This window comes from Podarcis liolepis, assembly GCF_965112155.1.
Source record: "Podarcis liolepis genome assembly, chromosome: Z".
Taxonomy (NCBI): Eukaryota; Metazoa; Chordata; class Lepidosauria; order Squamata; family Lacertidae; genus Podarcis; species Podarcis liolepis.
In genome coordinates, this window is record NC_139570.1 from 38,276,473 (window position 1) to 38,304,239 (window position 27,767).

Consider the following 27,767-nt stretch of genomic DNA (forward strand, 5'->3'; position numbering starts at 1 on the left):
CAGCGGCAGCAACAGCTGATCGCTGGCGTCCCCGTGCACGCGCTTCTTCCCTCCGCGTGGAAGTTTGGCCCCTTTGGGGACCGCGAATGCCGCCGGCCGCTTTGGCTTGCTAGTTTCGCTTCCGCAGCCCAGCGCTTGAGCCATGGCCGAGAAGTTGCAGCCGCGCGCTTTGCGGCTCTCGCCTCCCGGCTTGGGCTTAGTCGAGGGGCGCGGGGAGCGAGGGGCCGTCAGGATGTTGGGGGACATGGATGAAGAAGACGAGGCCTTCCAGCTTCCGACGGGAGGGTGAGAATGCGGCGCCTCTCTGCGTGGGGGGAGATGCGGGGTGTGCGGGTGTCTTTGGGTCGGCGTGAGGCGGCGGGGCTGTGTGAGGGGACCATAGTTGTGTGTGGGGCTGGGGCTGCATGTGGGGTTGGGGCAGCATGTGGGACTAGAGCTGTATGTGGGGCTGGGGCAGCATGTGGGACTAGAGCTGTATGTGGGGCTGGGGCAGCATGTGGGACTAGAGCTGTATGTGGGGCTGGGGCAGCATGTGGGACTAGAGCTGTATGTGGGGCTGGGGCAGCATGTGGGGCTGGGGCAGCATGTGGGACTAGAGCTGTATGTGGGGCTGGGGCAGCATGTGGGACTAGAGCTGTATGTGGGGCTGGGGCAGCATGTGGGACTAGAGCTGTATGTGGGGCTGGGGCAGCATGTGGGACTAGAGCTGTATGTGGGGCTGGGGTGGGTGTGGGGCTGGGACTGCGTGTGCTTCTGGGGCTGTATGTGGGGCTGGGGCAGTATGTGGTTCTGGGGCTGCAGGTGGGACTAGAGCTGTATGTGGGGCTGGGGCAGCATGTGGGGCTGAGATGGGTGTGGGTCTGGGACTGTATGTGGTTCTGGGGCTGCATGTGCGGCTGGGGCAGCCTGTGGGACTAGAGCTGTATGTGGGGCTGGGGCAGCATGTGGGGTTGGGGCAGCATGTGGGGCTGGGGTGGGTGGGTGCAGGCTTGCGAAGGGTGATTCCGAGCACATGCAGAGGGGTTTGTCTGCAAATACGTGCTGTTAGGCGCTGAGAGAGAGGCGAAGTTCAGCTGAGCTAGGCGTCTTTGAGCCAGCAAGATTCCTTCTCTCTTTATCTCTCTTTTTCCTTCTTTCTGTCTCTCTGCCTCACAGCGTTGCTTGTGAGGATGAAATGGGCGGGGTTTCGGCCAGCTAAGGATGAAATGGGAGGCGCTGGGTTGCATCCGACTAAGCTATGCGTTGGTTACGCCCGCCCATTTCAGTGGACCAACTCTGAGCTGAAACCGAAGTGCCTTGTGTTTTCACTGTTTCTTACATGCTTAGCTTTGGAGCATGCAGTGGCTAAAAAGTTCGCCTCTCATGATGATGGGCGCGGGAGGCAGGGACCCTGCTGCAGAAATAGTAACCTCCGCAACCCCAGACCTCTACACCACTGGTGATGGGAGTGCACTTGCGCTACAATCCAGAGGGCCAAACATACCCCACACCTTTTGTAGAGTGAGGGAATACATTATGTTTTAGTAGTGGTTTGGGACTAGGAAGTTCGGCCCAGCGGTTAATGGGGAAAGGAGCATTTTTCTTAAAAAGCAAGACTTATTGGGGAGTAGACTCCACTGAATTCAACTGAAGTTCCCCATGAATGTACATAGGGTTGATTTGCATACAAATGCCTGTTGCCTGTGCTGTGGTGAAATATTTTCCCATTTCCTGATTCTAGCTTTCTGTTTCCACTTCTTCTGTGCTGATGTTACACTGAGAGAGAGTCACAAAGTGAGCTTCATCTCCAAGTGGGGGTCTGCACCCTGATCTCCCAGGTCACAAGTTGGCATTCTAACTCCTGCCCTAAAGTGGGTGCCAGTAACAGGACTGAATGGAGGTGTTTTGTGGTCTTAGATTCCTTCTACAAAAGGAACCCTAAGAAAGATTTCTAGTGCCCTTTACACTGTGACATTTTAGGTGTTCAAAATAAGGGCACTGCACTACTGCTTTTGGCAACGCTGGCAGTGAGCAAAGGTCAGAGTGACATATAGCCAGTGGGAGTTGTAGTTCAGAAATTTATGGAGAACTGCAGATGCCCCCCCCAATATTCAAAATATAGTCCGGTCCCCCACAAGGTTTGGGGGACAATGGACTGCCCCCCTGCTTAAAAAGTTTGCTGACCCCTGACCTATGTCTTCCCAGAATGTCACTCTCCCCAGAAGGAGAAGCCAAGCTCACAATCTCTGTTCCGCTCGCTTCTTTTGAGAACCCCTCAAACATGCATGTTGCCACTTGTGGTTTTTCTCTAGCTGGAATCCTATAAGAACTGCTTAGGGATGATACGGGATAGATTTTCGTATCTCTCACAAGGTCATGCAGCCATTCCAGAGGATTGCTGTTGTGCAAACACAAAATTGCCTTTGGAAACCTTAGCTGTTTAATTCACCCCCCACTGCCCACGCCTTACTTGGCTGATGCTTCAGGATGGAAAAGAGAGGGGAGGGGTAATGACACGAGAAAACAGCAGCCAACATTGAATGGGTGGGAGCTGGAGAACCGACTGGGGCACTTCAACAGCGATGTCAGACCCAGGGCGAACAGAGTACCTTTGGCAGGCAGTCCACGGGTTTGTTTCATCTGGACCAGCTGTTTGGGGTGCTGTCAGGCATTTAAAATGGGCACTTCACCCCTTGGATATTTTTGCTTGCTGTTCAGTATAGCATGGAGTTTGGGGCTAAGTCTGGAAATTTAATGTTGGAAGATACTTGGTCTTAGTGTTTGTTCGTTTGTTTTAATCTGCAAGTTTCTAGCTCTCAGGAGTGCGGGGAACTGGGCTAGGATGTGTTGTTACTGGTAAGTTTCTGCTTCCAAAACAACCCTGAGATGAGATACTTCTGAATGTCTGTAGGGAAAACCACTTGTGTTCAGCCAGGTTTAGTCCCTCTCCCCACCTTCCTGACAGTGAATTGTCCCATGTGGGGAAGGGTAAACCGCAAGGGCTGGGCTTGTATCTTTTCAATAATGGATTCCTTTACAATTTTATTTTTGTTTACAGTGGTACCTTGGTTCTCAAACTTAATCAGTTCCGGACGTCTGTTCCAAAACCAAAGTGTTCCAAAACCAAGGTGTGCTTTCCCATAACTAGACTATTATTTTATTTTTATTTTTTATAAAGTTTTTTATTGGGTTTTAACAATAGAAGAAAAAGTACAAGGACAAAGAAAAAAAAGATATAAAAACACACAATACATTAAACACTAAAATACAAAAATACATAAAAAGAAAAAAACGCATATACAAAAAACACAAAAATTCCCTCTTTCTTATTTTATATCTTAAATTCACATATTTTCCTGACTTCCTCACATCTCCCATTCTTGTATCCCTTTTAAGGGTTGGTTCAGCAAATTCATAGCCCTTAATTTATCAAATTATTGGTTTGATCTTAAGTTTTTATCTTGTTACTAGAGCCTCCACAATTCATTTCAATGTCATCAACATTCAGAAATTTTACAGTATTTCTGCAAATATATCTTAAATTTCTCCCAATCTTCTTCCACTTGCTCTTCTCCCTGGTCTCGGATTCTGCCAGTCATCTCCGCCATCTCCATGTAATCAATTAGTTGCATCTGCCAGTCTTCCACGGTGGGTAGATCTTCTGTCTTCCAATGTTTTGCTATAAGGATTCTTGCTGCTGCTGTAGTGTACATAAAGAAAGTTCTATCCTTCTTTAACACCGATTGGTCGACTATACCCAGGAGAAAGGCCTCTGGTTTCTTCAAGAAGGTATATTTAAATACCCTTTTCAGTTCATTATATATCATTTCCCAGAAGGCTTTAATCCTCGGGCACGTCCACCAAAGGTGAAAGAATGTACCTTCAATCTCTTTGCATTTCCAACATCTGTTATCGGGCAAATGATATATCTTAGCAAGCTTGACTGGGGCATGTACCACCTATACATCATTTTCATAATATTCTCTCTTAAGGCATTACATGCCGTAAATTTAGTCCCGGTGGTCCACAACTTCTCCCAGTCAGCAAACATAATATTATGGCCTATGTCTTGTGCCCACTTTATCATTGCCAATTTTACTGTTTCTTCCTCAGTATTCCATTTCAACAGCAGATTGTACATTCTTGAAAGTATCTTTACATTGGGTTCTAACAATTCTGTTTCTAACTTTGATTTTTCCACCTGGAAACCAATTTTTTTTAATCCAAGTTATAAACCTCTCTTATTTGAAAGTAATGTAGCCAGTCCCGCACCTTCTCCTTAAGCTTGTCATAACTCTGCAATTTCAGTTTGTCACCATCTTGTTCTAAAATTTCCCAGTATTTCGGCCATTTGGCTTCCATGTTAAGTTTTTTCAAGGCTTTCGCCTCCATAGGTGATAGCCACCTTGGAGTTTTATTCTCCAAAAAGTCTTTATACCTTATCCAGACATTAAACAGTGCTTTTCTGACAATATGGTTTTTAAATGCCTTATGCACTTTTACCTTGCCGTACCAAAGATATGCATGCCACCCAAATACATTGTCATTCCCTTCAAGATCCAAAACATCTGTATTCTCCAGAAGTAGCCATTCTTTCAGCCAGCAGAAAGCTGCTGCCTCATAATAAAGTTTTAAATCTGGCAGGGCAAACCCCCCTCTGTCTTTAGCATCAGTGAGAATTTTAAATTTTATTCTGGGCTTTTTGCCCTGCCAGACAAATCTAGATATGTCTCTTTGCCACTTCTTGAAACAGTCCATCTTATCAACGATTTGCATTGATTGGAATAAAAATAACATCCTGGGCAATACATTCATCTTAATAACAGCAATTCGACCCAGCAAAGAAAGCTTCAAGTTCGTCCAAATTTCTAAGTCTTTTTTCACCTCTGACCAGCATTTTTCATAATTGTCTTTAAAAAGATTTACATTCTTAGATGTCATATTCACCCCCAAGTATTTTACCTTCTTTACTATTGTTAAATCTGTCTCATTCTGAAACCTTTCTCTTTCTATCGGTGTCAAATTTTTCTCCAAAACCTTAGTTTTCAATTTATTCAGTTTAAAACCTGCCACTTGGCCAAATTCCTGGATTACTTCTAAGGCCCTCTTAGTACTAGGTATCGGCTCCTGTAATGTCATAACAAGATCATCTGCAAAAGCTTTAAATTTGTATTGTTTAGCTCCGACCTGGATACCCTGGATCAACTGGTCTCTTCTAATCATGTTTAGGAGAACCTCCAGGACTGAAATAAAAAGCAATGGGGAAATTGGGCAACCTTGTCGTGTCCCTTTCTCTATTTTAAACTCTTCAGTAACCAATTTGGCTTTTTGTTCAGAGTATACCGCACCTATACCATTTCCAAAATTCTGTCCAACCCCCATCCCCTGAAGATTTTTCTTCATAAGACTCCAAGAAATGTTGTCAAATGCTTTCTCCGCATCTACAAAAATCAAAACTGCTTTAGTATTGATGTTCAACTGCAACTTTTCTAGAATATTAATAATATTCCTCGTGTTGTCCGATAAGTGTCTTCCAGGGAGAAAGCCAGCCTGGTCTTTATGTATTATCTCTGCCAAAACTTTTTTCAATCTTCTAGCCAAAATATCAGCAAAAATTTTGTAATCCACATTAAGCAAGGATATGGGGCGGTAGTTCTTAAGTTGTGTCTTCTCAGACTCAGTTTTCAGTATAAGTGTGATGTAGGCTTCTTTCCACGTCTCAGGTGCCTTTTTCCCTTCCATAATTTCATTGCAAACCTCCTTCAAAGGTTGAATTAGCCAGTCTTTCAAAGTTCTATAGTACTTGGAGGTAAGTCCATCAGGTCCTGGAGATTTGCCCAGTTGCATATTTTGGATTGCACCTTCCGCCTCTTGTTCAGATATTTTATAGTTCAAAAAGTCTTTATTTTCTTGAGAAATTTTTTGTAATCCATTAGTCAAAAATTGGTCAATTTTCGACTCCATCTGCGGCCCTTGTGTATAAAGCTCTTTAAAATATCTTTACATTCTTAGATGTCATATTCACCCCCAAGTAGATCCTCAAATTGGCTTGTTTATCTTTCAATTCCAGTAGGGACAGTTGTGCCTTGTGTTCTTCTATTTGCTTGTTAATTGGTTGCAATTTTCCTTCTACCACCAGCACCTTTTCTCTAGCTTCCTCAACAATTTTCTTTGTCAATTTGGATTCCTGAACCAGTCTGTCGATTGCTTGTGTATTGGAGCTAATAGTTGTGGTATTTAAATCAATTTTAGCTGACAGTTTTTCCAAAGCTCCAAATATTTTGTCTAATGATGCGGTTAAATTCTCTTCAGCAGCTGTGCTTTTTACAGCAGTCTGTCCTGTGTCCTCTTTTTCTGTGACAGGAGGTACTACTATTGATTGTCTTCGTTGCTGTTGTCTGGTTTTAATTCTTGTTGGCTGGGGCTTATCCTGATCCATTGCTTTGTTGTTCAAAAGTTCAAGGTCGCTTGCGCAGTTCAAATTCCTTTCCTATGGGAAAGTTTCCAGACCTTGTAATGGAAAATCCCCAGCTATGTTCTTAGTCTCCTCTAGGGGAGCACCTTAGCAACAATGTTGCTTTCAAAACAATTTTCCAAAGGCAGTCCTGTCCTACTTTCACTTTTCAATAACAGGCAACAGTTACAGAGAGTTCTTCCAATTCCAACTATTTCAGAAAGTCCTTTCCAATTCAGAAACAGAGTAACCTCAAACAGTTACTAATCTTTATAAACGGTGCAACACTTTCTTATTGTCTCTGGCAGTCCAATATCAGGGATTAGGCAGTGGTCTTCTTTCTTTTCCCCCTCTTTTCAATCTCAAGTCCAAAAAATTCCCCTCTCCCCCTCACTCCGGGGGGGGGGGGTTCTTACATCAGACATTGAAATCCGAGTCTTTTCAATTTGGTTTCTATGGCTCTAGCTTTGAAAGTCTTTGCTTTGTTTCTATCTACAGAAGCGGAAGACGGACTTCCTTTTTGCGTCTTTCCCACTTCAGTGCCAAGTTCAAAGTCTTTTTTCCTGATCAAAGGTAGTCCAATCCTTTGATCACTTAATTTAAAAGTCTTACTCACGGGTTGTAGTTTGTAATCCGAATTTCAAAGGAAAGAGTACAGCGCTCTCCGGCAACAGCTGCACGGCTTCACTCCACGGAAGTAGCGATCGACCCTCAGCGCCGCGCTACCCCCGCTCGGCTCCGGAGCCCCTCGCGGGGTTCCCTCGCTAAATGGGGGAGCACTTCTGGTGCCCGCCGGGTTCCACGGCCGCAGGCTTCTCCCGCCTGCGGTTTTTTTCGGGTCTCCGCTGCGCCGTAGCGGTGAGACCCCCAAATTCCGCGGAGCTTCTCCTCCCATTCAGAAGGAGACTGCCATTGCCGTTGGCGCCGCCTCCGGAAGTCCTCCCCATGACTAGACTATTAAAAACTGGCAGTGATTTACCCTTTGCCATTGGAGGGACGGGACAAGGGTGTGTGATGGGGGAGTTCCAGCGGGGGATGGGGGATGGAAAGGAAGGCGACTAGTCTGGACAACAGCCACACGAGAAATATGTAAAATAACTAAGCAAGTATTAGACATCACCCCAGAATTGGCCCTACTAAACATCTTCCAAGAAAGCAATGCCCATTTACACCACAAAGAACTCATAACCCACCTATTTTCAGCAGCCAGAAAACCAGACACTGGAGAGACCTGTCAGGAGTAAGCATGGACCAATGGTACCAAATAGTATGGGAAACAGCCGTACTAGAAAAATTAACCAATAAACTGAAACTGACACGGGGACAAACAGAAGAAGACGCCTTTACCCCGGTATGGCTCCCCTTTATCACGTACACAGCCCAACAAGACAATGACAATAATCCACCAACAGCATATAAATCAATATGACTAACCTGATCCAAAACACCCACCCACCCCACTCGCATACAAAAACAAAGATCACCACAGCCAATCACAAGCAAACAACCACACCCTAGGCCAACCCCAACCTCTCTCACCACCAAAGGAACACAAGTGAACAGCACAAGGAACGTTGACACCAAACCCTACATACATTAAGCATAATAGAAACATCGCCACCTGACCACACCCCCACCCATCTTCCCCCCCTCCACCCTTTTTTTTTCTCCCCCTAATGTCTCAACAAATGAAACGGATATGTAAAAATGTTACATGGAAAAAATACGAGAGACATTACACATACTTCTGTAAAACAAGAAAATCTTTAATTAAAAAAAATAATAAAGAATAAGGGAAGCCCAGGTCAGGCAACAAGCGAGCGAGCATTGGAAGTGTGGCACTCAAAACGAAAATGCCCCCCCCCCACAAAGTACGTCCAGATGCCAAAAAAAAGTTTGAAAACCTGAACACTCATTTCTGGGTTTGAAGCATTCGGGTTCCAAGTAGTTTGTGAACTAAGCTGTTCAAAAACCACTGAACTAGGTTCTATAAAAACTTGGGTGCAATAATTGGGCAACGGCCTTTTCAGTTTTAGGGACTTTGTAGTTTAGACAAAAAGCAAGTAAGAGATAATATGATAGAAGTTTATCAAATTAGGCATGGCGTGGAGAAAGTGGATAGGGAACAGTTTCTCTCCCTCTTGTGAACATCCGATGAAGCTGAATGTTGGAAGACCTTCAGGAAAAGCAAAAGAAAGTACTTTCTCACACCATGCACAGTTAAACTACAGAACTCTCGCACAGGAGGCAGGAATGGCCACCAACTTGGGTGACTTTAAAAGAGGATTAGAAAAATTCAGGGAGGAGAAATCTAGCGATGGTGGCTATGCTCACCATGTTGGCGGCAGCAGGGCTTCTGAACAACTGTTGCTGGAGACCACAGGAGGGGAGAGGCCTCTTGTGCTTGGGTTCTGTTGGCTACTGTAAGAACAGAATGCTGGACTCGCTGGGCCTTTGGCCAGATCCTGCAGGCTTTTCTTTTGTTCTTAAGAGAGGTTATAGAAACTTGACAGGAAAAAGAAGGGGTTGTCTCGAACTAAGTTCTGCTTAGAGAAGACCCACAATGCGCCTACTCCTTTAGTTGTGTGCATTAATTTCTTACAACAGCTCTTCCAGGCTGGTTACCCCAAGAGAGACTGGGCAAAGCGCCCCTCGGCAAGCACCCCTAGTGGGGTGGCCAACATCCTAATCCCTGACTGGATTCTAGTTTTTGAATCCATTACCCTCTGGTCTTTGGGGAAGGCTGCAACAAAATCGCCAACCTGCAGTGAAACATGAGCATCTTTGTGCTTGCAGATACATGTCTTGTTCTGTTCCCATCTACTTGCCTCTCTCTGTGAATGAAGTGAATGGTTACTTTTCTCTCTGCCCAGGACCAGGCTGGCCTCTCTCTTTGGACAGGATCAGAGAACTACAGAATCTGGAAATGTGCTCTTCCAATACATGTCACCCAAGCAGCCTAAAAAAGGTCAACCAGCTACCGGTAAGTAAACTGTTCACAATGCCTAGGAACATAAGACGAGCCCTTGTGGACCATCTAGTCCAACCTTTGGTTCTGAAGCCCCACAGAATCAACTGGATTGGTCAACTCCCAAGTAGCACTGGGGAGAGACCCCTGACCTGGGGCCCTAGAAAGGTGCTGGTGGTCTGTATTCACCACACTGGGGTAGATGGACCCAGTGGTTTGACCCCATACAAGGCAACTTCCTGTTTTTCATTAATCTGAGCAACTGGCTTGGTCCCAAGACAAGGGAGCTAAGTTGGCCTGATGTTTGCAAGCAATGTTCTGTAACAGAGCACTTACCCTTCTCATGTGCTGCTCCAGCTGCAGGTCTGTCTACCCAGAAGCATCCTCCTGCAGCTGCTGCTGCTGCACCCGCTGCTGCTCCTGTGCCAACTGCAGAAGTGCATTCAGTCTTCTTTGCTACAGCTGTTGATGCATATTTGTTGTGAGTACTACAGCAGAGGGGATGAGCTGCAGTGTGTTCTTGCTACCCAAGTCCTGTGCTCACATCTTTTGCAATCATCTCTCCATCTTGCCTGGCTTCTTCGGAAAGAGGTGGAACTGAACAACAGTGGGGGGTGGTCAACTGGGGCAAATGGGGCACTGCCTCTCCAACCTCAGCCTGCCCCCACCCACCTGGGTTTTTTTTGTTTTGTTTTTTTACAACGAATCAGGCTGTGGATATCATTGACTCTGGCTCTATGTGCTGTTGATTTCCTTGCCTTATGTCACACCAGTGAAAGCAGGTCCAGTAGGAAGGCGCCCCCTCATTCTGCCCTCAGCTGGCTCCCACCTGCCTGCCTTCTTACGTCCAACCGATCCAGAGGGCAGGACTGCCTGTCAGCTTCCTCTTCCCCCTCAGTCTCCATGCTGCCATGGTAGAACACAGCAGGGAGGAGAATGGGAACAGCCCTAGACTTAGCTGGCCCTTCTTGTCGTTGGCTCTGGTGCCACCTAGAGTTGGGCTCCCTGCATTCACCCCAATGAGGCACTAGCCAACACCGAACTGAAATGAGGATAGAGACCTCCTGAGATGGGGAGCTTGTGGGCTGATAAAATGTTGCTGGGCTGCTACCGCCCACCCCCCACATCGCCCCTCTCCGTTGGCCAAATGGCCTGGGCTGATGGGAGTTAAACAACCCCTGGGAAGTCTTTGTAAAAAGCTGCTTAATATAACCCATGGGGTTGGCATGGTGGCAACAATTGTGGGAAGCTAAGAGGTGTTCTCTTCTCATTCCAGTACCAATGGGAAATATGTGAAACATGGCAAGTATGGAGCAGCTGTAGTGGGCAGCAATGCAACCAAGGAGGTAAGAGGAGGAGGTGTGGTGTCTTGAAGTAGCCTGGCTTTCTGCCAACCTGCTGTCCTCCTGATATTTGGACTACAGCTGCTGTTGGTCCTAAACATCTGGAGGATACAGGGTTGATGTAGGTTGGGCTAAGGAAATGCTTCTCTTTGTCTGAATCCTGGTTTCCTGATGGTGTCTTACTCTGGAAAAAGCAAAGGTGCTGTTTTGGCTCTTGTCTCTTTCTGCCCAATCAGCTCACAAGTGTTATAGCTCCCATTTTTCTTATTCTGACCTCACTTCTCTACAAAAAGTATTCGCAGCAGGGAAGGGGCTGTCACTCAACAATACAGCATCCACTTTGCAGACAGAAGCTCCCAAATCCTATCGCTAGCTCCTCTGGGTAGGGCTGGGGACACTGCTGCCAGTCAGAGTAGGCAGTCCTGAGCTAGAGAGACCAGTGGTTTGATTCAGTCCAAGGCAGCTCCCTGTGCTCTTATTTAACTAGAACCATGTGGACTAGCATCTTGAAAAAAGAAGGGCCTAGGGAGTATTGTGTGCGGAGTGGATAGAGGGAGGTGAGACGGTAACTTTGTCGTGGCTTGAAAAATCAATAAACGTTCCCACCACACTCAAAAAAGGAAGGGGGTTTCAGCAGCTTATGTTGCAAAAGGGATTCATTTTTTCCAGCCTCTGTCCTTTTCAGCCCAGTCAGTAGCTCTTCAGTGGTTTGTTCTGCCCCACTTTGCTATGAAAGGATTCACAGGTGTTTTACAAGCAACAGATAAAATATGTCAGGAAACATATGCGTTTATTCCAGGAAGACTCTGGTATGATTGCCTTGTCCCACTCCCCTGTTGGAGGTGAGGGTGGTGGGGACAGGATAAAACACTGGGCTGTCATTCCCGTTTAGCTGATTGGGCGGAAAAGGACAGATCTCACCCCTTGGTTTCTTTGGTCCTCCAGATGTCCCTTTGGTCCTCCAGATGTCCCTGAACGACAGCTCCCATCACCCCTCTCCACTGGGCATGTGGCAAGAGCCAATGGGTGTTGTAGCTCAGCACCAAAGGCTCCCCATGCCTGCTCCATTGTAACGAAGTCACTCCACATGTAACTAAGCCAGGCACCTGCAACCAAAGCAATTCCTACGATGAACACCTCTGATGTATTTGTATGTTAATGTGTCATTTGGCTGTTGGTATAAGAGCAGCTCCAGGTGCTTTTGAAAAGAGCCAGCCCCGTAGTTTTTGATTCCTCACTTTTGCTCTTGTTTTCTTCTGTCCTTCCGTCTCTTGTGGAATCCAGTACAGAGTGCTTCTTTATATCAGCCAGCTGCAGCAGATTGCGACCGCCAGCATCCATGCCTGTTTTGTATTCACGGTAAGCTTTGACATGAAGACCTTCAAGGACCATGGCATGGGCTGAAGCTAAGCAGAATTCTGTGGTCAATTAATTTCAGTGGGTCTGCTTTGAGTAGGGCTAATGCTTGTTGCAACCCATTAGATTTGAGTAGTGTTAGATCCAAGGGGCCCCTCTATGGTTAAAACGCTTACCTAGAGGTAACAAAGTAAAGTAGATGACATTTTGCCCTCTATCCTACTGTAGCTTACATCCCTTGGGGTAGCACTCCACCCCGAAGTCCTATAGCATTTTTCCATTTCTAAACATGACACACTACATATGTTGATGTGTGTGTGTGTGTACTTAGAGTAGACTCACTGAAATTAATGCACCAAAGTTCATCATGTCCATCAATTTTCATGGGTCTGCTCTGAGTAGGGCTAACATTGGGACACAACCCAAAGTCTTTAGCAATACCCATCAGGAAGAAAGTTGTTTTGAGCAGAGGCTGTCTGCTGCTCAGAAATCCACTTTCTCTTTTCTCTTTCTGCAGGTGCATCCCAACAACTACTGCACATTTTATGATGATCAGAGGCAGATTTGGTCCATCATGTTTGAATCAGAAATGGCGGCTGTGGACTTCAGCAAACAGGTGCCAGAGGCGTGCATTGCATTTTGGGGTGGGGGGTGACTGTCCTGCAGACACTAAACTAGTGTTCTCGGGAGGTCAGCTCTCTTGCATCAGTCACCAGAAGCTTTCTCTGCCAACTACTAAGAAGCATCCAGGGAGGGCAAGGAATGGTGGTGTAGCCAGTTGGGGCCTTTTCAGGCCCCTGGGGTCTTCAGCCAGTTCTGCGCTGGGCCAGATTCATAGGTGCAGATGACAATGCAGGCTAATGACACAAAGGGCCTTGGTTCTTGTTCTTCACAGCTGTGCATTGCCAAGTATAACAGCAGCCGTTCTCCTGACTCTGTGCTGTGTCAGGATCTTGTTCTCGGAGACGGCCAAGGTGTGGCGACTGGAGATGTCCTGGAGATCACTTTTACAGGCTGGCTGTTCCAGAACGGTAGTCTTGGGCAGGTGAGACCTGGCAGAGGGGGTGGCTGGGGATGATGGGGGTTGAAGTCTCTAGCAGCACTGCATGGTCACAGCTTTCCCACTCCTGGTTTATAGATTGCATACAGCCCTTTTCTCCCACAACCCCATCCTTTTGCCTTTCAATAACACTGCAAGGAACTGAAACAGGAGAGGGACTTGCTGAGGCTCACCCAGCTTGCTTCACAGCTCAATGTGCATTTCAACCTAACCTTTGCTCACTGAGGCTTGTTTCTATAGAAAAAAGGCTTTTTCATGGTGTTTGCATTTGTTGCTCTCCAGAGGTGAGGCCTTGCCCAGCCTTGCCGCCCTTTCTCAGTTGGGGATGCTGACCTTCTTCCTGGGAAGCACATGCTGTTAGGCCCTAAGCTACACCTGTCTTCAAGGACTAGATCTATTTCTCAACCTCATTTTACCCAATCTGCAACATGGGAGGCACTGCTAGGTATGGGATTCAACATGGAAAGCTGCCTTGCACTGTATCAGGCCCCTGGTCTAGGTTGGCATCGCCCACATTGAGTGGCAGTAGCTTTCCAGGCTTCCAAGCAAAAGCCTTTCCCTGACCTTACTTGGAGATGCCAGGATTGAACCTAGAACCTTCTGCCTGCAAAACAGGTGCTGTGTCCCTGAGCTGTGCCCCGTCCTTCGATACTCATTGCTGTTGGCTCAGCAACTGGAGTAGCGGAACGTGAACCTATTACCTTCCGCGTTAAAGGTAATTTCACCCCATTGACCTTCCACTTTTGGAACAGGTTTTCGCCTCGAATGTAAATAAAGAGAAGCTGCTCCGTCTGAAGCTAGGCTCTGGCAAAGTCATCAAGGTAAGATGGCACTATCTTCCCACCACAGTGCAAGGATTCTTTCTTCCACTTCCACATCTAAGCAGAGTTCAGCAGCCCGGGCTGTGTGGAAGGCTGAATAGCAGTGATGTTTTCTGAGCTCAAACCCTGATCAAATGGCTTCCTCAAGAACGGCAGGCAGGTAGCTGTCCCAGCTTGTCTTCGCCTGCCAGGATCTGCTGGAGTGGGAGGCCTCCTTTGTGGCCTGGAAGAAAAATGTCCTGGACCTCCAGTGTTGCCTCTTGCTGTCCTGGATGAGAGACAGAGGGGGGAGTGTGAGTGGGTGTCTAAGGTAGCCTATTGTACAAAGGTAAAAATTACATTCATTGCCCCTCCCACTTTCCCCTTTTGCCCCGCCCACTCCTGGCATGCTCCTCCCCACCAAGAAGGTTTCCCCGGAGGGAATGTTTTTCATCCCTGCTTTCAACTACAGTACTGTCCTCAAGAGTGCAAGAGAACTGTCCGTATTCCTGTGCCCTGCTCTCAACCAGCCTTTACCAACCTGACAAACATACACACAGATCCTGTGGACTCCAACTCCCATCATCCCCAGCCAGCGCCTTCTGATTGGAGTTGGAGTCCAAGGTATCTGGACGACGTCAGGTTGGCGAAGGCTGTGTGGTTCTGGCACTTAACGAAGGCGGTCACCTAAACTTGTTTTTTGCTTGGTTCTCCATTTCTGGAACTTGAAGGCCTGGGAAGATGGAATGATTGGCATGAAGAGAGGAGGGAGGCGGTTCCTCCTCATCCCGCCAGCATTGGCTTACAGGCCTTTGGCAGAATCTGAACGCATTCCTCCGGACTCAACTCTGGCCTTTGAGGTGGAAGTCGAACGGGTGAGTGTGTCTTCCTCCCAACGTGTTAGTGACCAAGAGAACCTCAGAAGGTTGTTGGGTGGTCAGTCTACTGCCTGGATAAGGTTCTACAAATGGAGGCAGTGGTTGCCTTGACCAGACTCCATTATGCCCCTCTTTTGCTCCCTTAGGTGTGGTTTGCAAAGGGCGCTGACTCCGCCGGACAAAGCCTGGGCCCCAGGGACTCCCTCACACCTTCACCAGCACCACAATCAGAAAGCCCCGCTACAGACCCAGCATGGCTGACTCCTCCTACACCTGCTCCAAAGCCAGGGTGAGAAATAAATTGAGGGTGCTCTTAGCTTTTAAGCCTTCCATTCTCCCAGGTGTCACATCCTAACTCTGCATAACCTCAGCTGCATAACTCAGACCCCATCTGCACTGTACCACCTTGGGATCTACGGATGAAGTCCGGTATACAAATTCAATAAATCACAATAAATCATACGTTCCAAATAGCACCAGGCCATTTTCAACAGCTGTGGCTTCTTCCAAAGAATCCTGAGGGCCACCTTGTCTCATAGACAACCTGGCAGGGGCCACATTCCAGGGCTGGGCTGGGGCTCCAGTGGACAGAGCAACAGATGCTGCTCCTGCCTTCTGTGCAGCCAGAAAATACACCATGTGGGGCTTCTTTCTGCACACACCTCTCCCTGTCCAGGGAAGCAAGGTGCACTGTCACAGTTCAAGGACACATTCCAGCCAGGCTCAAGCTCCCTTGGGGAGGTAATGAGGTGGGGTAGGTGAGGGGCTTGGCCAAGGCAGAGTCCCAAAGGCCAGTTGCGAATCCTACCCCTTAACAGACTCTTCCTACTGTGCTCAGGTTTGTTAACTCCCTTTCTTCCATACTGCAGGGAGCATAAAGCTCAGATGGCCTGGCTCAATCCCCAGGAACCCCAAGGCTGCTGCCAGTCTGAGTGGACAGTACTGGGCTGGATGGACAAATAGAGGAATACAGGAATATAGCCAGTGTGGGGTAGCAGTTAAGAGGGTCTGTCAGAGTAAGATCTGGGAGACCAGGGTTCCAATCCCCACTCTGCCTTGAAGGTGACCTTGGGCCAGTCACACTCTCTCAGCCTAAGCTACCTCACAGGCTTGTGAAGATAAAAAAGGGAGGAAAACTATATACCAGTATTTGAGCTCCTTGGAGGAAAGATGGAACATAAAATAAGAACTATTCTGATTCTGATATAAAGGATAGAAGCTCTCCTAGGGTGGCTTTTCAAAAGTGAGAACTACATATGATACTGCCTTGGTTTATTTATTTTTACATGAGAGGATGGAAAGTATCAAATCATGCAAACATTCACGTGTGCAAAAAACAATTCTTTCCCCAGCTATGTGGAGCAGGGCAACCTGTTATTTGAGCAGAGCAACATCTCACTGCAGAGGACCATGAAGCACACCCAGGCAAGGGTCCTACATGCTGAAGAGGAGAAGGTAAGCCCTGGCAGCGTGACAGCCACAACAGGAAGGCCAAGTGACTGAGGCTGTGGGGAGGGCAAGTCCTATCCCAGGATCCCGTCCTTGAGTTCACAATCGCTAGTGCAGGTCACAATTCCCCTTTGCCTGCAGGCCAGAAAGAAGTTACATTTCTGAGCAGCAGCAACAACAAAATAGAACAAACGACTGGCTAGATATACATGCACATACAGGAAAAAGGTTCATAAGCTTCAGGTAATCCTTTGAAAAGCACCTCAGGTTGAATTTGAGAGGACAGAATGTCCCTTTAAAATTTAACACAGTGACTAAAAAAAAATGCACCACATTGGTCCACAGTAAGATCTCATTGGCTGCATTCACATGCCATGCTAAACTGTGGATTGGCATGATGTGAGCAAGGACAGTGAATGTCCCCCTCACTTCCTCCTATGCAGCCAAGAAGAAGGGTGTGAGAGTTTCCACTTCTAGGTAACTGCTGCTTCCTCTGTTGTCTGGACTGAGAACAGCCATTAATGTTAAGTAGAATTAGTTTCTGAAGTTAGCTTATTGAAACAAACATTTGAAGTTGGTGTGTTTGATATTACCCATAGTTGATGTTAGCTGCAGCTCATTGTCCCAGGCAACACAGCAAACCATGGCTGGGCATAAGTGTCAGGGTTCCTGGCCGCATGAGAGGAGGAGATGTAAGGGGAGAGCATGCAAGTCCAGGTTTGCTGTGGCCTGTTCTTGCTTGGGCATCAGCGTGCAAACCTTGCCATTAAGGGATCTTCCATGCATCTTACCCTGAGGCCGCTGGGATTTTCAGTGATATAATCAGCCCTTGGCCCACAGAATAAGCAGAGTGCTCTTAACCCAGAATGCCATTGCCTCTTTTGTTGTTTTTTTTAAATGATATTTATTAAGTTTTCAAAGGAAAAAAATTACATAAATAAAAAAATTAGAAGAAATACAAGAAAAGATAAAAAAGAAAAAAGTACAAAATAGAGAAAAAAGATAAAAACATTTAAAAAGAAAACACATCAATCTTTCTATGTCATATATTCATATCCTTGCTTCCCTGACCTCCTCACACCTCCCTTTTTTGTATTCCAATTCAATTAGTTAATTCAGCAATTTCTTTCCCTCTTTGTTTTTATCTTAATCCTTTAACTTAATATAATATAACTTTGAGTTCTCACCTGTTAATAATCCATTTTTCATACACCTAAAACATTACTGCTTAAACCACTTAACTTCATTCTGACATCATTCTAACATTCATTAATTTTGCAATATTTTTGTAAATAGTCTTTGAATTTCTTCCAATCTTCTTCCACCGACTCTTCTCCCTGGTCTCGGATTCTGCCAGTCATTTCCGCCAATTCCATGTAGTCCATCACCTTCATCTGCCATTCTCCCAGGGTGGGTAGATTTGCGTCTTCCAATACTTTGCATTAAGTATTCTTGCTGCTGTTGTAGCATACATAAAGAAAGTTCTATCCTTCTTTGGCACCATTTGGCCGACCATGCCCAGGAGAAAGGCCTCTGGTTTCTTCAGAAAGGTATATTTAAATACCCTTTTCAGTTCATTATAAATCATCTCCCAGAAAGCCTTAATCCTTGGGCACGTCCACCAAAGGTGAAAGAATGTACCTTCAGTTTCCTTACATTTCCAACATTTATTATCGGGCAAATGATAGATTTTTGCAAGCTTGACTGGTGTCATGTACCACCTGTATATCATTTTCATAATATTCTCTCTTAAGGCATTACATGCCGTAAACTTCATACCTGTGGTCCATAACTGTTCCAAGTCAGCCATCATTATGTTGTGTCCGACATCTTGTGCCCATTTAATCATAGCAGATTTCACCATTTCATCCTGTGTATTCCATTTCAGCAGCAAGTTATACATCTTTGACAAAATCTTAGTTTTGGGTTCTAGCAATTCTGTTTCTAATTTTGATTTTTCCACCTGAAAGCCAATTTTCTTGTCCAAATTATATGCCTCCATTATCTGATAACAATGAAGCCAGTCTCGCACTTTGTTTTTTAGTTTCTCAAAACTCTGCAATTTCAGTCTATCTCCCTCTTGTTCCAAAATTTCCCAATTCCCATCTGACCTCCATATTGAGCTTTTTCTGAGCTTTCGCTTCCATCGGTGACAGCCACCTTGGGGTTTTGTTTTCCAATAAGTCCTTATATCTTATCCAGACATTAAACAATGCTTTCCTGACAATATGGTTTTTAAATGCTTTATGTGCCTTGACCTTGTCATACCACAAATATGCATGCCATCCAAATACATTATTAAAACCTTCTAAATCTAAAATGTCTGTGTTTTCAAGAAGCAGCCATTCTTTCAACCAGCAAAAAGCTGCTGATTCATAATAAAGTTTAATGCCTGGCAGGGCAAATCCACCTCTTTCCTTTGCATCCATTAGTATTTTAAATTTTATTCTAGGCTTCTTGCCCTGCCAGACAAATCTAGAGATATCTCTCTGCCACTTCTTGAAACAGTCCATTTTGTCCAAAATTTGCAAAGTTTGGAACAGAAACAGCATTCTAGGCAATACATTCATTTTTATCACAGCAATACGGCCTAGCAGTGAAAGCTTCAAATTTGACCAGATTTCTAAATCTTTTTTCACTTCAGCCCAACATTTTTCGTAATTGTCTTTGAATAGGTTCCCATTTTTTGCTGTCATGTTAATCCCCAGGTATTTCACTTTCTTAACCACTGTTAAACCTGTCTCATTCTGAAACCTCTTTCTCTCAATCGGTGTTAGATTTTTCTCTAAAACCTTGGTTTTTAACTTATTCAGTTTAAATCCTGCAGCCTGACCAAATTCTTGAATCGGTTCCAATACCCTTTTAGTACTAGATTCTGGCTCCTGTAACGTCAATACTAAGTCATCTGCAAATGCTCTCAACTTGTACTGTTTAACTCCAAATTGTACCCATTTAACCAACTGGTCCCTTCTAATCATATTCAGCAGGACCTCCAGGACCGATATAAAAAGCAATGGGGAGATTGGGCAACCTTGTCATGTCCCTTTTTCTATCTTAAATTCTTCCGTCACCACGTTATTTACAATTAATTTAGCCTTTTGTTCTGAATAAATTGCACTTATACCGTTTTCAAAGCCTTGGCCTGCCCCCATCCCCTGTAGGTTCTTCTTCATAAAACTCCAAGAAATATTGTCAAAGGCTTTCTCCACGTCCATAAATATCAAAACTGCCTTAGTGTTTATGTTCACTTGTAATTTTTCTAAAATATTGATTATATTTCTCACATTGTCAGACAAATGTCTTCCGGGGAGAAAGCCTGCTTGGTCTTTATGGATCTCTTCCATTAACACCTTTTTTAGTCTTTTAGCCAAAATGTCTGCAAAAATTTTGTAATCCACATTGAGCAATGATATGGGGCGGTAGTTCTTAAGCTGCGTCTTTTCAGTCTCTGTTTTCGGTACAAGTGTAATATACGCTTCTTTCCACGACTCTGGTGCCCTTTTCCCACCCATTATTTCGTTACAGACTTCCTTCAAAGGTTGTACTAACCATTCTTTTAAGGATCTTTAATATTTGGAGGTCAGTCCGTCCGGTCCTGGAGATTTACCTAGTTGCATATTCTGAATGGCACCTTCTATCTCCTGTTCAGTTATTTTATAGTTCAGCATTCATTTATTTTCCTGAGAGATTTTTTGTAATCCATTTGTTTTCAAAAATCGATCTAAATCAATTTCTTTCTGTGGTCCTTGTGTATATAATTGTTTAAAATACCTCTGGAAACAGTTTCTAATCTCAGCTGGGTTCTGTATGTTCCTTCCTTCCACTTCTAAGTTTGTAACCGTATTTAATTTTTGTCTTTTTTTCATTTGCCAAGCCAACAATTTCCCACATTTATTAGCCGACTCGAATGTCTTTTGTCTCATTTGTTTGATTTTCCATTCTATCTCCTGATTCATCACTTTCATGTATTGTACTTGGTGTAAATTTATTTCTCTCAAAATCTCTTGCGACTTTGGTTTTGCTCTCAATTTCTTTTCACTTTCTTTTATTTTCTCCAATATCTTGTCCTTCTTCTCATTTTGGATTCTCTTCTTTAATACGTTCTGTTGTATCAAGAACCCTCTCATAACAGCTTTGCTTGCGTCCCAGATTACTCTTTTTTCCACATTGGTATTCAAATTTATATCAAAATAATCTCTCAAGGTTTTTTGGGCCTTCTTAATCACTTCTTCATCTCTGAATAAGGTACCATTCATCCTCCATCTGAAGGAGCCAGTTGGTGTTAGTTTCATCTCCATCTTCACAGCATTATGGTCAGAGCAGGTTTTTGGGCAAATTTCCACTTTTCTTGTCTTTGGAGCCATTCCTCTAGTGACCCATATTTGGTCAATTCTTGTCCATGTCAATTCGGCTTCAGGGAAGAAGGTTCCCTCTCTGACTAAGGGATTCTTTGTTCTCCAAATATCAACTAAATCCAAGTTGTCTGTCATCTCAAAAAAGGTTTTCGGTAATCTGCCATCTTTAGTGACTACCTGTCTTTGTGCCTTGTCCATATGTGTAGATACCACTCCGTTCATGTCTCCCATCAAAATCACATTGTAATCCAAATAGTCCATCAAAGTCTCATGCAACTTTTAAAAGAATTCAGATTTCCCCTCATTTGGTGCATAAACTCCTACTATCAAAAATTTATCTCCTTGTGTCTGTATTTCAATTGCCACAAATCTTCCTTGGTCATCTTTGAAGATAAATTTCGGTAATACAGTGGTACCCCGCAAGACGAACGCCTCGCAAGACGGAAAACCCGCTAGACGAAAGGGTTTTCCGTTTTGGAGGCGCTTTGCAAAACGAATTTCCCTATGGGCTTGCTTCGCAAGACGAAAGCCCATAGGGAAATCTCCGGGGACCTCTTTTAAATGCTAGCGGTGGGGAGCAAAGCCTTCCCCCCCCTCCGGCCTTCAGAAGAGGTCCAGGAAGGCTGGCAGGGGCCGAAAGGCTTTGCTCCCCAGCGCCAGCATTTTAAAAGCAGTCCGGGATAGCAGGGAAGCGCTTCCCGCTATCCCGGACGGCTTTTGAAGGCAGGAGAGGTCCGCGAAGCCTGGGCGCGCTGATGTCAGCGCGCGCAGGCTTCGGCATGCCGGCAAGTCTCCGCCAGCAGCGGCAGCACTGCCGCTGCTGGCGGAGCGCTCCGCGAAGCCTGGGCGCACTGATGTCAGCGCGCGCAGGCTTCGGCATGCCGGCAGAGGTCCGCGAAGCCTTGGCCGGACAGCTTTTGAAGGCAGGCGGGGGGAGCAAAGACTTTCGCCCCCGCCAGCCTTCAGAAGAGGTCCAGGACCTCTTCTGAAGGCTGGCGGGGGGCAAAAGTCTTTGTCCCCCCTGCCTGCCTTCCCAGGGGCTTTTAAATCGCCCCGGACAGCGGAGAAGTCCTCCGCTGTCCCGGGGCGATTTTAAAATGCCGCCTGCCAGCATTTTAAGATCGCCCCGGACAGCGGAGAAGCCCTCCGCTGTCCCGGGGTTTTTTAAAATGCTGGGGGTGGGAAGAAAAGCCCTTGTCCCCCCCCCCAGCCTTCAGAAGAGGTCGGGGGACAGACTGTCCCCGGACCTGGTCTGAAGTCGGTTTCCCTAGGAACGCATTAATTGATTTTCAATGCATTCCTATGGGAAACCGTGCATCGCAAGACGAAAAACTCGCAAGAAGAAGAAACTTGCGGAACGAATTAATTTCGTCTTGCGAGGCACCACTGTAGTCTCTCCTTTGCATAAATCACTGCCCCTCTTTTTTAAACCTTGTCCGAAGAAATAAACTCCTGGCCCAGTCTTTTGTTGATCAATACTTTCCTGTGTAGCCTTGTTACATGTGTTTCCTGTAAACAAATCAAGCCATTGCCTCTTTTGATAAAACTTTCTCCCCTCTTGCTGTTCTTGCTTCTAGTGGTGTTAACTCTCCTCTCCTTGTCACCGCTTTTCTCTCTAGCACATGCCGCCACTGGATCAGGGGTGGGACCAGGTGAGGCATTGTCCTTGGGTGTCCTGATTACCTGAACACTTCCTTACTCCCTTCATACTTTCCAGGTCAACCATTTCATACTTTTAGCAGGGGAAAACCCCACGCCTTCTGCAGGTGTCTCTTGTTGTGAGGCCTCTCTGTGCCTTGGCATCCCAGCTTCAGTGACAATGGGTTTTCCTAAATCAGGGGTGGGGGGACTCCAGGCCCCTGGACCAAAGGCCACTTTCCAGGCCTATGTGTCTGGCCCTCAAAACTCCTTCCAAGCAATGCACCCTCACCAGTCCTACATTGCACCCTCCTTGGGTGCTTTTGCCTGGCTGGATCAGGCCCAAAGCCCGTCTTATTCTCACAACCAGATGTCCCAAAAGGGAATTCTACAAGCAGGATCTGTGCTCACCCCACTTGCAATTCCCAGGAACAACATGCTGCCTCCAACGGTGGAGGTTAGACCTTGTGGCTGCTGGCTGTGTATAGCTTTTCCTGCCCCATTGTTTTGTCTAAGCCGCTGCTAAAGCCATCTAACTGTTTGGCCTTCATTTTATCTTGTGGGAGAGAGCTCTGCTGTGTGAAGATGTCCTTTCTTTTGTCTGTCCTGATTTTTCTGGGGAAACCTTTCCTGCTCTCCATTTTACGCACCTTTGTCGTGCATGCTTTCTCCTGAACTAACTAAAAAGCCCAAGGCTTCTGCCTCCCCCTGCTCCTCATAGCCTTGCCAGTAGACCAGTTCTTCAGGGTGTTTCCTGGGAGACTCATTCTTAGCATTTGGGAGCCTCCAAAAGCACAGCTCTTGCATCCTCCCAGGAAAGGTCTTGTGGGCTCTTCTTCCCCATATGTTCTCCTGTCTCTTCTGCTCCTGTGCGTTGCAGGTCAGGATCAGCAAGAAGCTAGCGGAAGCCACTGCGCAGATCTCCCAGCTCCAGCTGGAGCTGACCCGTCATCAGAAGCAGGAGATTGATCTCCACTCCCAACTGAATGAAGCCCTGACAGAGTCAGAGAGGCAGAAAGCCCAGGTCAGCCGACTCCGTGCACAGCTGGCAGGTAAGGGAAGCTGAGAGGAGGCGCTGAAATGGCAGAAGAGCACTATCCAAGCACATGCAGAGTAGTTTTATCATCCTAGTAAATTCTTTAGCTTGCGGGTAGGGGGCCTGTGGCCCTCCAAGTATTACTGGCCTTCACCTCTCATGAGCCCCAGCAAGCGTAGCCAGGGATGATGGGGTTGGAGTCCAGCAATCTCTGGAGGTCCTGCTCCTTAGGGCCTCCTGCAGTGTAGCTGTTAAAAACTCAGACACACAATCTCCAAAATACTCTTGACTTTAATTCCATCCGTTTAAAAAGGGCAAGCTTCTGATCTCTACAAACTTGATTGATTGTTTTTCTATGCTGCTTTTTGTTGAAATGAATCTCCAGCTTACAAACAATAACATAATGTAACATAATAGAAAATGGGTTTGTGCAGATTCTGCACCTTCCTTGCCCTGCATGCAAGAGCAGAGCAGTGTAAGAGTGAGAAGAAACGTGTGATATGTCTTTAAAGTTACACGGAGGCCCCATCCACACTATACAGCATTATCATGCCACTGCAGAAGGCATGGCTTCCTCCCAAGGAATCCTGGGAAGTGTGATTAATTCCAGCTGCCAATAGTTGTGTTGAAGTGGAGAGCCCTGCTTAAGCGGCCATTTCCAGCATAGTTTAACAGTCTGGGAATTGTAGCTGGGGGTGGTGGCAGACTGGGGTGTCCCACCACCTCTCAGCACCCTTAAGAGAATGTTCCCATTTCCCAGAATGTTTTGTGGGAAGCTGTGAGTGTTTAAAGCATATAGTTCAGATGGCGCTGTACTTAGGCTTAGCTACAGCAGTGGATGGAAACAGGGACATGTACTGTGGCGCAGGCTTCATCTGTCACTGGCTCTCTGCCCCACCTCCACAGAACATGAGAAGTTGTCTGACTTGAAACGCAGATACCAGGAGGTGAACCTGATTGCGATGCAGTTGGAGGAGAAGGTGGCAGGCCTGGACGCAGAGCTGGCTTATCACCGCGTTCAAATTGAAAATCTGGATAAGGTAGTGTCCAGGGGTGACAAAAGTCATCACCAAGGCCAGAAGTGGCTTCCTGGAAAACTCTCTGAGATCCTTAGGATTATCTCAGTGCGCCCCACCCCCCACCCCCAGCATTGCAACCTTGACTGTTTTTTGCCTCCCTGGAAGATGCCCTTGAACTCTGATCATGCGTCTTCTTTCATTCTTAAAGGGAGGATTGAAAGGGACAAGTGGGGAAATTAACGTGTGTTGCTCCACCTACTTTTACTCCTGGCAGACGGCCCCCAAGAAGTGATAGTCAGTGGAGTCTAGTCTATTAGGCAAACAGGGCACTGCCCTCACCCAGCCACCACTGGCTTGCCTTCTTCCTTACAGCCAATCAGGATGTGGCTCTGCCTGTCATTGGACTCCTTGCCTTCTGCCCCACCCACCTCAATGGGCAGGAGCCACCTATCCTTGGAACACCTCTGCTCACTCTGCTGGGTTCTCATGTCTGCCGTAGGTCTCTCTGCTTACTGTTTATTACAAGGGCTCTTGAACTGTGGTCTGCAGACCACCACTTAGTTAATGCTGGTTTCCTTCTAGCTTTCCCTGCTTAAAACCACAAGAAGCTCAGGGAACGAGAAGCTGTCACCACAGCAGGAACAGCCAGAGCCTGTGAAAGGCAATATCGGTGGGGCTCCCTTAAAATGTCTTGATGGAGGGTCTGCGGTTCTAATGTGTCCCACAAGCTTGTTACACATCTGTGCTGTGAGCCAGTGTGATGCCGTTTAGTAATGCAGAGACTGAACTGCATTACTGTATATAGAGCTTAGCGTTAGCTGAAAAAGCAACTCATAAATTACATGTTGTCAAAGGCTGGAGGACCCTGAAAAATTCAATGCAGGCAATTGGGTGGGATTTTACCTTGTATACAATCTGTAGAGAGAGACACTTGACTCCCTGTCCACAGTACAGTGTGAAATGTGGCTTGCCTAATTGGTCCCAAACTTTTGGAAGGACACCAGGTTGGCAGAGGCAACAGCAGTTAACAACAGTTTAAAACAGTTTACAGTCTCACAAATAAGGTATCTCCTAAAAATACACACAGATGTGTTCCTCTCTCTGTAACAAACCGTGAAGTGCTCTTGAAATAACAAGTGTTAAGGAAAGTGGCGGGGGGACAAGCAGTAGAGAGAAATCTTAATCACATTCAGCAAAAGCAATGGCAAACCCCACTTCTGTAACTTCAATCGGGAGTTGTTACCCATTGTCCTTTCTGATGTTGTTTCCCTGCCTTCTGACTCTTTGGCATCATCCTGCCCCACGTGAAGATCATCATCAATGAGGTCTTCCAGTCCCTGCGGGGCCAGTTCAACTTGGAGGAGTCCTATACTGGCCAGGAGGTCCTGGGTATCGTCCTGAACACCATCAAGGTACAGCCCAGGGCAGATGGATCCTGACACATGAATAAGATGCAGATTGAGTGAACTGGTCTATCATTTCTCTTCCTTTTTGTATGGTTCCAAATGTCATGAGTTTGGGTGCCAGAGTTTTGGGTGCAAGGTGCCCATAACTACTGGGTTTAGTAAGTGTTAGAATTTAATCACTGCTTGGAGAGTGAAACTGAAAGTCAGACGCTTAACGGCTGGACTCAGCTTCCTGTGTTGAGGAGATTGCTTGAGAGGTGGGCCATTAGAGAACTAATGATGATGATGATGATGGTGGTAATGATGAAGATGATGATGATGATGATGATGATGATTTTATTTTATACCCAGCCACTCTGGGTGGCTTCCAACACATATATAAAACATATTCAAACATTAAACATCTTTATAAAATGGAACACTTCACCAATTTGCAGAGGCCATGCTAACCTCTTTATCAATCCAATTTTAGTATACAGTATGTGCTGCAGACAGAAAGATGGGCCATCAGCAAGACAGACACTCTACCAGCCAGCAGATGGGTGAAGCCCCACCCAGAGCTTTGAGATAGCGAGTTTGAAGAGAGTGCCAATGTTTTGGTTAGGAGGAAGTTTTAGGATTTCAGTTGGCTATGGTGTGATCAAAAGAAAAAAGGCTTTCAGTCTGTTAAATGCAGCAAGCTGGAGAGGCAGGATCAGAGCACAGTTTGAATTAGAGGTTGCAGCAACGGGGAAAACGGGACTCTCTTGGAGTGTATGCTGGGGGCCCCCTCCATTACAGGCTCAGGTGTAAATAAACTATATATCATTATGACACCACAGTCTACACTGTGCCTCATTTCCAAAGAAACACAGACTAAGTGCCTAGACCCCTGGAATCTTGCACCGGTCAGAGATTGGGGTGGCATTTAGCCCCATATTACTAATCATGGGAGCAGCAAAGAGGGTGAAGCCCAGCTCTCTAGAAATAACAGGTTGTATCTAAGGTACAACAAAGTGAAAGTCACTTAGCTGTGCCTGTGTGGCTGAGTAGGGATTCAAACCCTGGTCTCCTGAGTCCTGGTTAGAGACCAACCATTACACAGTACTTTCATCAGGGGCTGCAGTCTTTTTTGTGGCAAATAATCCCTCCTCCCCTCTACTTGTTCCAGACAACAGCTCTGCAGCTGCTGGAGAGTCAGGAGGAGCAAAGGGGGAGCAGCAGCACCGAGGAGGAAGGACCTGCGGGAAGGAAGCAGCCAAGTGCCGCACCCCTTTATGGGGATCCCCACAGCAACTCTGCAAGGCCGCCTCTCAGGCTCTCCGCCAGTATTGAGAAGGAGAGGCCAAGCACTCAGGGTGAAATGGACACAAAAGACACCGCCATTCTGGCACCTCCAAATCCAGCGGCGGATGAGACGGCACCTCCAGTGGAGGGGTCCACAACGGGTCCAGAGGACAAGGAGGAGAGTGGGGCAAGTCAGCACACCGCTGGCCCCACATCTCAAGCTGCTGTAGCCGACAAGCAGCAGGACTTGGCTGGAGCCTCACAGCCAAGACCAGCGTCCAGCCCCATGGAAGCGGATTCCAGGTCTGTGCCAGGGCGGGAGGGGGACGGGAACTGTACCTATGATGGGTCTTATGGTACTCAGTGCCTTGTGTTCTGATCTGGGGCTGATCTGGATGGAGATGGGGTTTTTCTGTGAGCCTCCCCAGATTGCTCATTTGGGCTGAGGTCATCTTGACTTGTGGTTTTTGAGGCTGCTGGCAGGAAGAGGAGTGACACTATCTCTCTCTCTGTAGCAAATGTCAATTTGGGACTTTGTCTGGCTTCAAAGAACTGACTATTTAATTCACCACTGCCGAACACACCTGTACCCTACACACTTTTGACCCAGCTGCTGCTGGGAGTAGCGATGGGTATCACCTTGAACAGCTCCTCCCTGTGGAAACCAAACTTAAACCTATTGCCATAGCTCACCTCCAGTTTTGAACCTTGGCAAAACCGGATCTTGAAGAAAATAATAATAAAGTGCAATTAAAATAAA

The 27,767-nt window shown here is 46.4% G+C and overlaps 1 protein-coding gene across 1 annotated transcript; it reads left to right on the forward strand.

The window, feature by feature from the left end:
- On the forward strand, positions 1-27,767 carry LOC310698434 (uncharacterized protein). Its single transcript, XM_083485551.1, has 16 exons — positions 1-285; positions 9,307-9,416; positions 9,759-9,882; positions 10,678-10,747; positions 12,029-12,103; positions 12,618-12,716; positions 12,996-13,145; positions 13,913-13,981; positions 14,692-14,835; positions 14,985-15,127; positions 16,191-16,293; positions 22,262-22,294; positions 23,161-23,332; positions 24,223-24,356; positions 25,646-25,747; positions 26,892-27,767. The coding sequence occupies exons 1-16, from the start codon at positions 143-145 to the stop codon at positions 27,384-27,386; spliced, it is 2,166 nt and encodes a 721-aa protein (XP_083341677.1). The 5' UTR covers positions 1-142; the 3' UTR covers positions 27,387-27,767.

What these genes read in the sequence shown, in the direction of transcription:
- LOC310698434 (XM_083485551.1), top strand. Translation starts at nt 143, where the DNA reads ATGGCCGAGAAGTTGCAGCCGCGCGCTTTGCGGCTCTCGCCTCCCGGC. An exon ending in AAAAGGTCAACCAGCTACCG is followed by an intron (nt 9,417 to 9,758) that starts GTAAGTAAACTG and finishes GTGCTGCTCCAG; the next exon opens with CTGCAGGTCTGTCTACCCAG. An exon ending in TACATGCTGAAGAGGAGAAG is followed by an intron (nt 16,294 to 22,261) that starts GTAAGCCCTGGC and finishes TTTTCTCTCTAG; the next exon opens with CACATGCCGCCACTGGATCA.